The sequence below is a fragment of the Pteronotus mesoamericanus genome, unplaced genomic scaffold (assembly GCF_021234165.1).
Source record: "Pteronotus mesoamericanus isolate MK-2021 breed Mesoamerican mustached bat unplaced genomic scaffold, CSHL_Meso_final contig_173, whole genome shotgun sequence".
Taxonomy (NCBI): Eukaryota; Metazoa; Chordata; class Mammalia; order Chiroptera; family Mormoopidae; genus Pteronotus; species Pteronotus mesoamericanus.
The window spans coordinates 13,285,667-13,298,953 of record NW_026555072.1 but is presented as its reverse complement, the minus strand read 5'-3'; the positions used below and the strand labels follow the sequence as shown (position 1 = coordinate 13,298,953).

The window sequence follows — 13,287 nt, the reverse complement described above, 5'->3', positions numbered from 1 at the left end:
TCATACACATGTAGATATTCATGCACTCACACATCTGGGTACACACACACACACACACACACACACACACACACACACCTCCCTGCCTCTCTCTTATGTCATGTTATTAGATATATAGATAATTACCTAATTTGCAAATGTGAAAAGCTCAGTCATTAATAAAAAAAATTTAAGGGAATCTATTTGAGAGACAATATGTGACACATTTTCAGTTGTTAGCATAGTACTGGGGATCAGTGATGATGTAAAATAATGAAATATGTTTTTATTTCTTCCCACTCAGGTTTTTGTGGTACAGTGTTTCTGGGAAAAGGAGAATTATATAAATTAATATCATCATAGTATTTAAATCATCAGGTTTTTAAATACTTTAAGCTTATATTTTATAATTCAGGTTATTCCTTTTCTGTTCTTACCATTTAGTATGTCTTTATTTTGTTTTTTACCTTAGAGCATGATAAAATGCAGAACCCCATGTTATAAATGTAAAGACCTCACTGTGAAGGTTACAAACCCCTTCAATACTGCTGGCGACTTCAAGTAAGTTATTGTTTTGATTTAAATTCATTATAGTTAGCCATATCCAGTCTTAAGGGAAATATGTAATTTTCTTTAACATGCACTATTTTGAGGAGAAATGTTTTCTATTCACATTGCTATAATTTTATAAGCATTAATCAGATAAAATAGAAGAACTAATGAAGGTAAATCAGTTTTCCTTGAAATGCTATTGATCTATACAAAGCTAAGACTGATAATACCAAATTTATGAATTTTGTACATAAGCTTTCTGTGTGTTGAGGTGTACTCTTCTTTCCATTTCAAATATTTATGTTAACAGACTTTTTATTTCTAATTTTATTTCATGTTAATTTCCAAAAGTGAAATATCTATTCAAGCAGAAAATTTATTTTTACTTAAGGCATCTTTGACTGAAACTGAACATTGTGTGTATTTGTGCATCTTGAGATTTAACAACAATAGCAACAATATGGATTTGAGATGAAACTACAATAAAGTGCTTAATTATTGTTTAAGTTCACAGTAGAAAAATATCTTGCTATATACTTACGTGTTGAGGGAGAAGATGACAGTGATACCTTAGTGTACTTCTTAAATTGGAAACTCTCTTTCCACCAACTATAGAAATCAAATCCTTACAACAGTATTTGTTTTGAGACTGTAAGTCATATGCATGTTTATTAATGTTTGATAATTTTCAGTTTTTTTAAATCACTGTATATCTAGGCTTTTGTTAGGTTCTTATTAATAGTATCATTTGTTGTTGACAAAACAGAAATTCTTTTGTTTAAACAGTTATTGGTGAATTTATGGTTCCCAAGTTCACTGAGGGAGAATTTTATTTACTATAATTTTACTAAAGTGTTATATCAGAATGTAAGGAGCATAAAATGTCAGAAAATGTGACATTAATGCAGTATTAAAATATGCCCTTAAATGAACCAAATGACTGACTGCAGTTCTTCAGAAGATATCAGGATCAAGAAAATCTCAAAGTCCCAGGAATTGGTAGAATGTTATAGTTGTATGTTTTCAAAAAAAAAAAATTATTGTTCCTTTATGTTTTACCCCAGATCACAATACAATTGTGACTTCTTGTGCAGGGTGCATGGTTTGGTGGGGGACAAGATTGTTAATTGGGGAAATTTGACTCATTCCCTTGTATGAATATGGTCCTTAAACTTAGGTAAAATTATAAAACTCAAAATTTAAAAACTGATCATAACATTTTTAAAATCAATATTTTATAGTAGGCATATATATTATTTTTCAAATTTTAAAATAGTAAAATAGCTGAGAAAGGAAATTAATTATTTATACAGACTATTTTTATGTTATAAACGGTAACAATAAAGTTACTTAATTTTTGATATTACACTTACAGAATGATCAGCATTTAGTTCTTATTAATAATCTCATATTAAATGTATTTTAAAATAAAATAAAAACTTTGTATATTTCCCCCAAAATTCTATGTAGCACAGTGACCAGATTTGATCTTTCTTAAAATCAAAATTTAACATTACTTTTAATAAAAAAGTTAACCCAGTCTAGATTTAACAGAGACAGGAATAGGACCCATGCCTGTGGCCTGCCAAATCAATGGTTCTCAAATTTTTTGTTTGCAGAGTGCAGCTATTACTTGCTCTGTAATACCTTTATTTTTTTAACATGTAGTGAGATTTGATTTGCTATTATCTTGCATTCATAATCAAAGGATTTAATAGTGTAATTTCCTTTTCTTGTGATATCTTTTTATCTGTTTTTTGTATTCTTAATATTAGCCTCGGAGAATGACTTGGAAAATGGTCCTTTCTATTTTTGAAGGGCTCATGAAGGATTGGTGTTCTGTTTTTTCTTTTTTTAAAGACTTTATTTTTAGTTGTAGAATGAGAACTCTTAGACTTTTTAAACTGTAATTTATTCTGATTTTAATTCTATTTTATGAAAGATGGAAAAAAATTTAAAAGAAGCATGTTTTGTGGTCATCTGATCTTTTTTTTAAATATATTTATTTATTATTTATTTACTTTTTAAATACATTTGTCTCTGCCTCCCCCCCACCACTTTCCCTTGCCCCCTCCCTCCTTCCCTCCCTCAGCTCTTCCCCTTTGGTTTTGTCCATGAGTCCTTGCTATATGTTCCTTGACTTTCCCCTTCCCTTCCCTTTCCCTGCCCACCCCTCCTTCCCTCTTGTCTCTGTTGATTTCTTTTCCTTTCAGTGTTGCTGGTCATATTTTCCTTGCATCTTTGTATTGTTGGTTAGGTTCCGCTTATAGGTGAGATCATATGGTATTTGTCTTTCGCCCCCTGGTTTATTTCGCTTAGCATAATGCTCTCCAGTTCCATCCATGCTGTCGCAAAGTTTAGTAGTTCTTTTTTTCTTTCTGCTGCGTAGTGTTCCATTGTGTATATGTACCATAGTTTTTTGATCCAATCATCTACTGATGCTTCTTATAGTAAAATCCAAAGTAATGCTTTTATTTCTTTATTTTAGAGTCATTTTAGTGGAATCCTCAACATTTCTGACCTTGACATCGCAATTAAATTCATCTAGACAATTCATTAGCCAAAAGAACGAGAGGTAAATATCCATACATTTTATGCTAATAGTTATCTGAGGAAAAATTCTGAGAAATTTATGTAAACTTGTTATATTGTTCCATAATAGTTTTCATTTATTTGAAATATTCAATTTATATTATATATAATTTATATTATTCTTACTTATTCTCTAATGTGGTACAGGTTTATGTGCCTGAAAATTGAATAAATATGCACATGATTAAATACAGCGGATTCTCTTTAATCATGGTAGTTAGGATCTATAAAATTACTGCGAACATTCAGTTGGTGAATTCTGAACCATTGCTCCTAGGAGAAATATATCTAAACACAGATTTTAATTATAAATTGTAAAAAGAACCCATCCTGATAGATTCTATTTTCTTTGCACAAAGAAAATGAGGTTCAGAAGTGTTAAATGACTTGCCTGAGGCTGTGCCACTAACAGGTGCCAAAGAAGGGTGTCAAACCCTGTCCACCTGGCCCCAGAGCTGGACCTTCTAACACTTCTATACTGCCCGCTCTGGCTTCCATGCTCTGGTCATCTGTGCATGGGAACTGAAACAGAAAGGCCCAGTGTTACCTTGTTTGACCTCACCTTGGAACTTGTATGACCAGTGACTAGAGTTTTTTGCTACTCTGCACATGTCTGTAGACAACTCTTAAAGCACCATGAGTATTGACTTTGGTATTACAAGGGAGTTTTAGCAAGGAGGTGAATTTGCAGTTAATGAAATTCATGGATAATGAAGATTGGCTGTATTTAAACTTATTCCACCTACATTATTGTTTTATGAGGTCTGTATTTAGTTTAGAAAGAAACCTTGACTTCTGAATAGAGAAGCTGAATTTTTTTAAGTTAGTTTGCTTTATATTTCTCAAATGTTAACTACATTGAACCTTCAAGAACTGGATTTGAACTGTGCAGGTCCACTTACACAGATTTTTTAAAAATAAATATTGTAAATGTATTTTCTCTTCTTTATGATTTTCTTAATTACATTTTTCTTTATGATTTTCTTATTTACATTTTCCTTTCTCTAGCTTACTTTATTGTAAGAATACAGTATATTATATATATATAACACACACAAAATATGTGTCAATCAGTTGTTAGTGTTCATGGTAAGGCTTCTGGTCAACAGGCTGTTAGTAGTTAAGTTTTGGAGGAGTCAGAAGTTACATGTGGATTTTCAACTGTGAGGGGGAGGGGGAGGGTACTGGCACCCCTAAGCACTCTACCATGTTGTTCAAGGGTCAACTGTATAGCATAACTATTTAAAGTGAAGTGGATTAAAAACAATGTTGCCATGATTAATTAAGGTCAGGCCAAAAGAAAATAGTGCAGATGACTATTAATGAAATGCATCTACCTTCGTCTCTGTAATGCTTGACAACATTCATTGTCATTCTTTTAGATGCATAAATATCCCAGGGAACAAGGATTTGGCTATGTTGATACCATATGAATTCCCAATGTTAAAGTTATCAGAAACCATTAGAGTGATTGTATAGATCTTGTTTAGATTGAAATGATTATAGATTGTTTTTAAAAAGTGAATTGTATTTAAGTTAATAATTTAAATTATAAGATTGAATGTATTATAAAATATTTCATTCCTTTATTGGTTTTTCTCTGAGAAAATTGTGGAAGGAAATTTCATTTTTGTCTTACTGCATTTGTTTTATTGAATGCTGAGTTCATGCTTAACTAAGGCATTCAGAGTCTTCTTTTTACATTTTGCTGTTGTGAACAATAAAATATGAATTAATACATTAAGCTTTAAGATAACATTTACAGATATAAGAATAGAGTATTGTAGGTATTTCATGTTAATTTCTTTGTAGTATAAAATGCTAGTATTGCTAAAAAAAAAAACTTTAGTAAACATTTCTCCTAAATTTTAAGCTTTTTCAGTCCCTTGTTTCTTGATTAAGAAGTTGCTTTGTGATCACAGATTTTGCCTGGATTGCCTTGAAATCATTTCTTCACATTAATTGCAAGTAATTTACAGTATTACATATCAAACTATGTCAGATCTCAAAGCATTGCTATAGGTATCTGTGAGCACAAGTAACTCAAAGTTGGATCAGTTCAATGAACAGCAAAATTGAGTCTACTTTCACAATTTGGAATGCAGTATAGGAATTCTGTATCCAAAATTTTAACATGATTTTTCTTCATATAATATTCTGGAATGGTTTTGATTGAACCCAAAATCTTAAAGTTATTGAAACCATCCACTCTCACACTTGAGGTAAAGACATTTTCTTTTTCTTACGCATCTCAAAACAAAGAGCGCTGAACAAGTATGAAAGCATTTATAATTTAATTTTGGAAGAAAAGGAAATTTTGGAAATATTCAAAATAATTGCCAGTTTAGGATGAAGTACAGCTTTAGAAGTGTGTTTACCACGGTTTCAAGCATTTATTGATCGTTCTTTCTCTATAGTCTCTTCCATTTGTATTTATAATATTGTACTTCCTTTGTTCTTTTCTCAAACCCTTATGTGAGAAAAGAAACAAAAATGCAGTGATGCTGAGTGTTGCATCAGGAAGAACATGGTGCAACATAGAGTAGTCAGGCTTCTGCAGATTAATCTCAAAGAATAACTCAGAGCCATTAGATTAAGTGATCAAGGACTCACTCCTGTGCACCTCCGATAATACTGTCTCCCCTACCAAAGGCAAGATTAGAGCTTATAAAGACAAAGGCCACGCCGTTTCTCAAGGAGAAAGGCTGGTCCTTGGGTCATTTCAGCATTGATGTGGGCTGAATGGTGAGCCCCAAGTCCTTATGCGGCATTGAGATAAAACAGTCTCAAGTTCTCCAAAAAGGCTGTGGTTTTCCCCTGTTAATTCTGAAGAGATTTTTTAGAAACAGTTAGTGTGGCTCCTTTTTCTGGGGTCCTGGCTGCTCGCTATGTAACTCCTCCAGGCTCCTGTTCTGGAGCAGGCACAGTCTTTATTCACTTTCTCAAGGATCAGCTAAAATATCCAGAATTTCAACAATCAAATCCACTTTGTAGGCAGCAGAAAAGAGGAAGCGGAAGGATAAGAGTGTGCTCTTTCTCTCTTAGGGAAGCTTCCTAGAAATGCCACACAAAAATACTTCCACTTGTAGCCCATTGGCCAAATCTTGATCAAGTGAATGAACCTAGCTGGGAGGAAGACCATGAAACCACCCCTTTCCACATACACATCAAAATAAAATGAGGGATTTGGCAATGAAGGGGAAAGGGCCAATGGTTATTGGGATTGGTAACCAACAATCTCCACCATGAGGGGAACCAGAAGAGACTTATTTTGTCTCCAGATAGCACAGAGGTATCTAATATTTTATCAATCTGGCTTCATTGGCATAATGCTGTCTCTTGATCTTTCAGTGTCTTAACAAAATAATAGTAATGTTACACATCCTGTTTTTATTAAAGCTCCCCATGATGTTTGTCTTGTATAGGTTTCTGGACACAAATAAAATTTAAGAACATGCATTTTAAATTATGACCAGAATGGAAGTGTGGTGTACTACCTCTGTGGTTAACTTTTGTTTGTAGTCATCCATATAATAAGCATTACATTGTCTCAATAAAACTCTGGCCTGCTCTCTAGGTTTAATCAGGAAGGAAACATAATAGAACAAGAAAATATTTTTTAAAAATCTCCGTTAACTAGCTGTATTTTTAGAGCTTTTTACGGATATCCCTATTTTCCTCTTTTTAGGCACAATTTAATATTGTACTTCCCCAGTATATCACTGAAGTTATTGTGTGGCCAATGGCATGAATGCCTGTCTTTTCCAAGTGGTATTATTAAGACCCAGTGAGCAATTATTCTTGTTCCTTTTCCCTGTGACAATTATTAGAAAACTACATACAGAAATGGAGCCTCCTTCACCAAGGATCTCTGAGTGCATCCTCTCCACCTAGAGTGGACACATAGTATGAGCAAGAAATGATCTATTGTGCTGATCCACTGAGATGGATTTGTTACTGCAGCATGACCTAGTTTATACTAATAGTCCTTCTGAGAGTCACTTCAGTCAGTATATCCCCAAATAAAAAATTTTTTCTTCAAATGAGCAGTAAAGTGCAGACATTATCTTTCAGGTGGCATTAAAAACATTAGTCTCCTATTAAAAAATTAAAAAGTACTCTATAAACTGCTCTTAAATAACAGACACATATAAAACAACACATTTGAAACCACATGGATGGTTTTACCATGGGAACACCATCCATGAGCACAAGCCAAGTAGTTAAGATGTTTTTATTCTAATTCAATGCAAAGGATTATCAGAAAGGATCAGGAGAGGGGACTGATTTTAGACACACTTTAAAATTAAATCACCCATCAGCAGTGCTCAGATATGAACACTTTGTAAATAATTTCCCACAGTAATATGACTTGCTCTTTTCCCAACAATATTGAATTATTTATCATTCAATTAATTCTTGCCAAGTGCTATCACAAGCACTGTTCTTAGTACTAGGAAAGTATAGGGATAAATAAGTCACATACAGATCTGTTCTTCAAGGAGCCAGCCATCAAGCAGAGAAGGAAAAAAAAATCTACACAAATGCAGGCAATTATTTGGAGAATACATTCAGTAGTATGTGGTATTTAAAAAATGCTTAGAGCTAATTGGCAAGGAATATCACTGTCTAGATAGTATAGGGCTATTCATGGAAGAGAATACATTTAAAGAGAATAATGAGGTAAGAAGCAGTTTTTTTTTCCTTATATACACTATACTCGGGTGTTCTACTTTATCACATACAAATTTAAATTCTCAGATCCACTCTGTTATTGTACCCCAGGTTAGCACCCCTTGCTTCAGAGACTTCTCAATTGCTTAGGGGCCAAAGGGGTATCAAAAGCAGCAAACATCCCGTTTTTTACTGCACTCCAGGTGGCCACCAGGCCCTTTTGTTATTTAAAGAACTCCTGGACACATGGAGGATGGAATGAATCTAAAAATCTGTCCTTGTATATTTTTTTCCCATGATGCATGAAAACTTGACTTGAACCAGGTAATTTGCTATTTGGTTTAGACACAGCCCTCAATGCTGGCCTGGGAGTAGTTTCAAGAAGGCTTACAATAAAGATCTTTGTTCCTTACTGTGAACGGCTTGAATAGGAAGTCATTCTTGGGGCTGATTTATTCATGCCCTGGTTAGAGCCAGTTTAAAGTCATTTTGATCATTTCACTTGGAAAGAGTTTCATGCCACTACTGCAGAGGAAATTAGCAGAATATATTCCTCTGCTTAATCTACAGTACTTTGTATAATTTTAACTTCTTTTGATGCTGTTTCTTCCTCAAGACGAAAGGTTTCAACATGCCCCCTCTGCTATGGTTTCCACAATAATCAATGAGCATCTAGGAAAATAATAGCATGGGCCAAAGTGCAGGGACTAACAGAAAGTAAATGAGTTGTTTCCTGTTCTCTCTTTGGAACATGCATGATACTGGTTTTGTATGCAAGTTGAGTTTATCACAGAAAATCTAAACTCAAGAACACTGATTAGGTAAATTAGAAATTTCACGAGCCAGATTATTTTATTAAATTACTTTTTGATGTCTCTGAGTTAATCATGATAATCATTAGCTTTCTGAGGAAGTCAATAAAATTCCTAGGCCTGCATATTTTTTCTATTCATCTTTCCTATAAATAGTACAGGTAACTCAATTTTTCTAGGTTTTAGAGTCTCCTTTGAGGATGAGGCACTTCTTTGATTTCTTCAAAATGTCCTTTCATTAGCTGTTCTCTAACAAAAGTGGTAAAGAGAAGAAAAAAGGAGATGAAGCCCAAATTGTTCTGCTTTTCTGTTCACTGTAAAAAAAAAAAAATGACTGAAAGGCTTTACATTGCAAATATTGAACAAAATGAGGTTTGGAGATTATCTGAGGATTTTAATCAGGCATTCTACCCAGAGCTCCATCATCAAAGAGATGGCAATAGAACTCTGCATTGAGAATAAGCATTTTTTTTGTTGTTTTCTCCACTCTCTATCTAGTCTCCATCTTAATGCTGAAATATTCATCTATCTATGATAGCCTTAAAGTATCAAATGCTCCAATTACACAAAATGTTAAATGTTCTTTAGTTTTTAAAAAAGATACTATGCTCTGACTGGTGTGGCTCAGTGGATTGGGTGTCATCCTGCAAAGCGAAAGATCGCTGGTTCAGTTCCCTATCAGGGCACATGCCTTAGTTTCAGGCCTGATCCCTAGCTGGGGGCGTGACAGAGGCAAGCACACATTGATGTTTCTCTCTCCCTCCCTCTCTTTCTACCTCCCTTCTTCTCTCTCTAAAATAAGTAATTTTTTTAAAAAAGATATTACTTATTCTGCTACTGAGAATGTCTGTGAAGTAGAAGTAAAGCACAGAATAAATTATAAGACAAGGTAAATTACCTTATTAAGAAGGTGGTGTAAAGAGAAGACAACATTTGGAGAAATGGCCTGGATATTTGTACAAATTTACTTGGAAATAGTCAATATATTTTAACTATTAAATTTAGGCAAAAGCAGATGACAAGTTGAGAAAATATGGTTGTTTGTTTATTTATTTATTTATTTTGTATTCTCAGAAAAAAAAAATCAGGCAAACAATATCCGAGAGTCCAGATACTAATTGATAGCTTGCTGAGCAAAGTAATCTTGAATACTAAGAGAAGAGCAATTTGGGGAAAATTGATGGGTTCTAGAAGAATGGAGCTTTTCAAGGGAGGCAGTTGCTTCAGGCTGTGAGCTGCTAATTAATTTTCAAAAATGCAAGCAGAGATTAAACAGCTGCTCATGGATTCTACCTTTATTGAGAAAGAAGGAAATGTGGAAGCAATAAGCTGAAAGAAGAGAATTTTTCAAGACATCAAGTTCTAGAACCACTTTTGTAGAGAGTACCTATGTAGCTCTCAGTTGCAATCACCCACTTTTGAGTTTCAGAATTTGGGTTTTTATTATTGTCATCAAATACTTACTTCTCGATAGCACTTGAAAGTACTAAACAATTATGTTACCAGATTTTTTAAAAATAGCTGTGGAAATATGGGTGATGATTATTTTCCTTTTTGCATTTTCCTTATTTTTAAAATTTCTAAGACAATATAAACATAAAAATGGGACATGAAAGAAATATGTGGTCTTGACACATCATACTGTGTAGGAAGCCATAGTTTTAGGGAACTGTAAGATTAAATTAAGATAAAGCGTTGTTTTTGAGTTTTATCTACATTGTCGATGTTGTTTCTCTCCTCACTTATGACTGTAGTGACAGTGATGGTGCTGAGGACAGTTGTGGAGCCCCCCAAATCTTTAAAACCTGTGAGTACCTCAAACATTGGGTTGGCACCCAAGAAATTTGTTTAGTTTTTTTTCCATAAAACAAAAGACATATTTTCCATTTTCACCAATATTTTTATTGATTTGGATATTTTATGTATGTCGGCTCTCTTGCATGTGGTATAACATTGATTGTTGTCAATTAATATCTCGATTTGATCGCTGTCAGCATCAACTGGTCTCCCCAACTGGAGTGTTGTCCAGCGCAAAATCTCCAGCATGAAACTTTGCAAATCACTTTTGACACATTTGATCAGTCACAGCGCTTTCTCCATATACTGCACAAATCTTTTCTTGAGTTTCAGTTGTGTTTTTACGTTTCTTGAAATAATAAAGTATGATATGCCAAAAATGTTGCACATTTTCTTCCACCTTCAATATTAAAATGGCTGCACCAAAATTCACCAATTTTGATAATTTTTTTAAATCCATGCTGATGTGACAGCTATCACAATACAATCTGAGAAAATTGTTTCGGATGAAGTTAGAGACAACTAAGCACTACTAGAGCCATCTTATGGGGGGGAAAAAAGATCTTTTTGGCCAACCCAATAAATCTTTTGTTTTCATGTATTATTTTTCTGTATAGAGCATATTATGAAGTGAAACTATAGACAGAATGGCAGACCTTGGGGATTGAAGGCTGACTGGGAGGCCATAGGGTGGGTCCTCAGTCATTTTATGACCTTTTGGAGAACCCTACCCCCATCTTTTCTTTCCCTGCTGGGTCTTACTTTCCTTACTTGTACAATGAATGTATTTAGATAAATGACCTTTATGTTTCTTTTGGCTTATTCTGAACTGCTGAAATCTATTTAGGGTGCAGGTATCATCACCATGTTTAAAATTATGAGGAGAATGCAGATTAGAAAATATGGCTAGAATCATGGATAAGAAAATGGATATAGGAATGTTGTGGTTCTCTATAGCTACAGATAAACCACCCCAAAGGTACTGGCATTAAACAATAAAAGTGAAGTATGATTAGTACCTCTCACACTTCTGGGGTGAATGGCCTCAGCTAGGTGAACTTGCAATTGCCGTCAGATTGTGGCTGGGACTTGAGTCATCCCAAAAGCTGCTTCACTCACATGTCTGATGATTAATGCCTTTCATCTGGGATCAGGTGGGGCTACTGCCCTGAACACTCACATGTGGCCTCTCCGTGTGGCCTAGGCTTCTTCACAGGATAACCACTTGATCCTAAAAGCAAGTGAACCAAGAAAGAGAGATCAGTAAGAAGTTGTATTACCTTTTCTGACCTGGTGTCAGGAATCACACTTGGTTGGCTTTTGCTACTTTCTCACATACTGTTTGTTGGGATCAAATCACTAAGACTGGCCAGTATCACCACATTGAAGGCAGTGTTGAAGAATTTGTGGACAGGTTTGACAACCAGCAGTTCAGTTAGCCTATTACTACCTGTAATGCAAGCCATTACATAATCCCCCCAAATTTTAGATTTTTTGATGACTACTCTACTGTTTATATGTATATATCAAGCTGATTTTAAAAACTCATGAAGTTCCCTCTTTAAAGAAATTATTTATTAAGACATCTTTAACAGTGTATCACAATTGCATTGTTATTAAAAAATGTATGTATTATCTTCTGAATGTGTGTGCTCATGCTTGGAACATTTTGTTACTCATTCCCAAACTTGAATCACTAATTGAAACAGCTACTTATTGGAACAGCACTTATGCAAAGATATGTAAACAAACTCTGCTTCTTGTTTTGGCAGCAATTAGGTCCAGTCTCATGAGAGAGTTCTTCTCCCCCACAACTCTCCACTTAAAAGCGAAAGGGATTTCCGACATGGCAATCTCCTTTGTTCCCTTCGACCTGCAGACGCGCTACTGTATTATCATCCTCAGCAACAGAAAGGTGAGAACAAAACTGCGCTGTGTGCTTTCATCTTGGCCTGGCCCTTTAATAGAATGAGTAGTACAAGTGACTTGATGGCAGCTGAAGACCTTAGAAACGTAGGTAACAATTTCAGCCCTCTGGTAGCTAAACAAATAGCTTATTCTCAGGAATAAGCAGAGTTACACTAGTTGTGGGCACATCTTATAGTGGCTGCATAAGGAAGTTCCTTGAAAGCAGAGTAGAGGCATGCCTAACTTTGCTGCGGTCCTATCTGTATATTAATCTATGTTTGCATAACAAATTACCAAACACCAAGTGGCTTAAAACAATACACATGTATTATATCACAATTTTTTAGACTTTATTTATTTATTTTTAGAGAGAGGGGAAGGGAGGAGGGAAGAGAGGGAGAGAAACATCAATTGGTTGCCTCTTGTATGTGCCCTGACCCGGGACCAAACTTACAACCCAGGCATGTGCCCTGACTGGGAATCAAACGTGCATGCACAACCTTTCCATTTGTGGGATGATGTCCAACTAAGTAAGCAACACAGGTCAGGGCATTATGTTACATTTATAATGGGTCAGAGGTCCAGACATGACCTAGACGGGTCCTCTGCTTAAGGGCTATCAAGTTTTCATTCAGTAAGTGATTGGCCAGTGCTGGGTTCTCCAAGAAGTTCATTTGAGAAAGGAGCTGCTTCCAATTTGTCCCATGTTGTTGGTAGAATTAATTTCCTAGTGGACGAGGGATCTGTGTGTCTTGCTTCTTTAAAGGCAACAAAGGAGAGGGACTGAGAGACGAAAAGGAGGAAGGGAAGGATGGAGAGAGGGAGAGAGAGAGACACTGAGAGGGGGACTGGGAAGGGAGAAAGAGAGATTGTGCATAGACGAAAAGTTGATGGCATTATCCCTTTCCAGAAAGACGCTGTCATATGTTAACATGAGGAGGGAATTCATAACTCCCGGGATATAGCCCCAAAT

General features: G+C 35.0%; 1 protein-coding gene across 1 annotated transcript in view; it reads left to right on the top strand.

Moving 5' to 3' along the window:
* The window catches only part of CFAP47 (cilia and flagella associated protein 47), a 332,513-nt gene that overhangs the window by 168,559 nt on the left and 150,667 nt on the right, over window positions 1–13,287 (top strand). Inside the window, exons 38-41 of the mRNA XM_054566336.1 lie at window positions 452–540; window positions 3,020–3,106; window positions 10,370–10,416; window positions 12,179–12,321. Coding sequence (XP_054422311.1) covers window positions 452–540; window positions 3,020–3,106; window positions 10,370–10,416; window positions 12,179–12,321 — 366 coding nt within the window. The remainder of the gene's footprint in view (window positions 1–451; window positions 541–3,019; window positions 3,107–10,369; window positions 10,417–12,178; window positions 12,322–13,287) is intronic.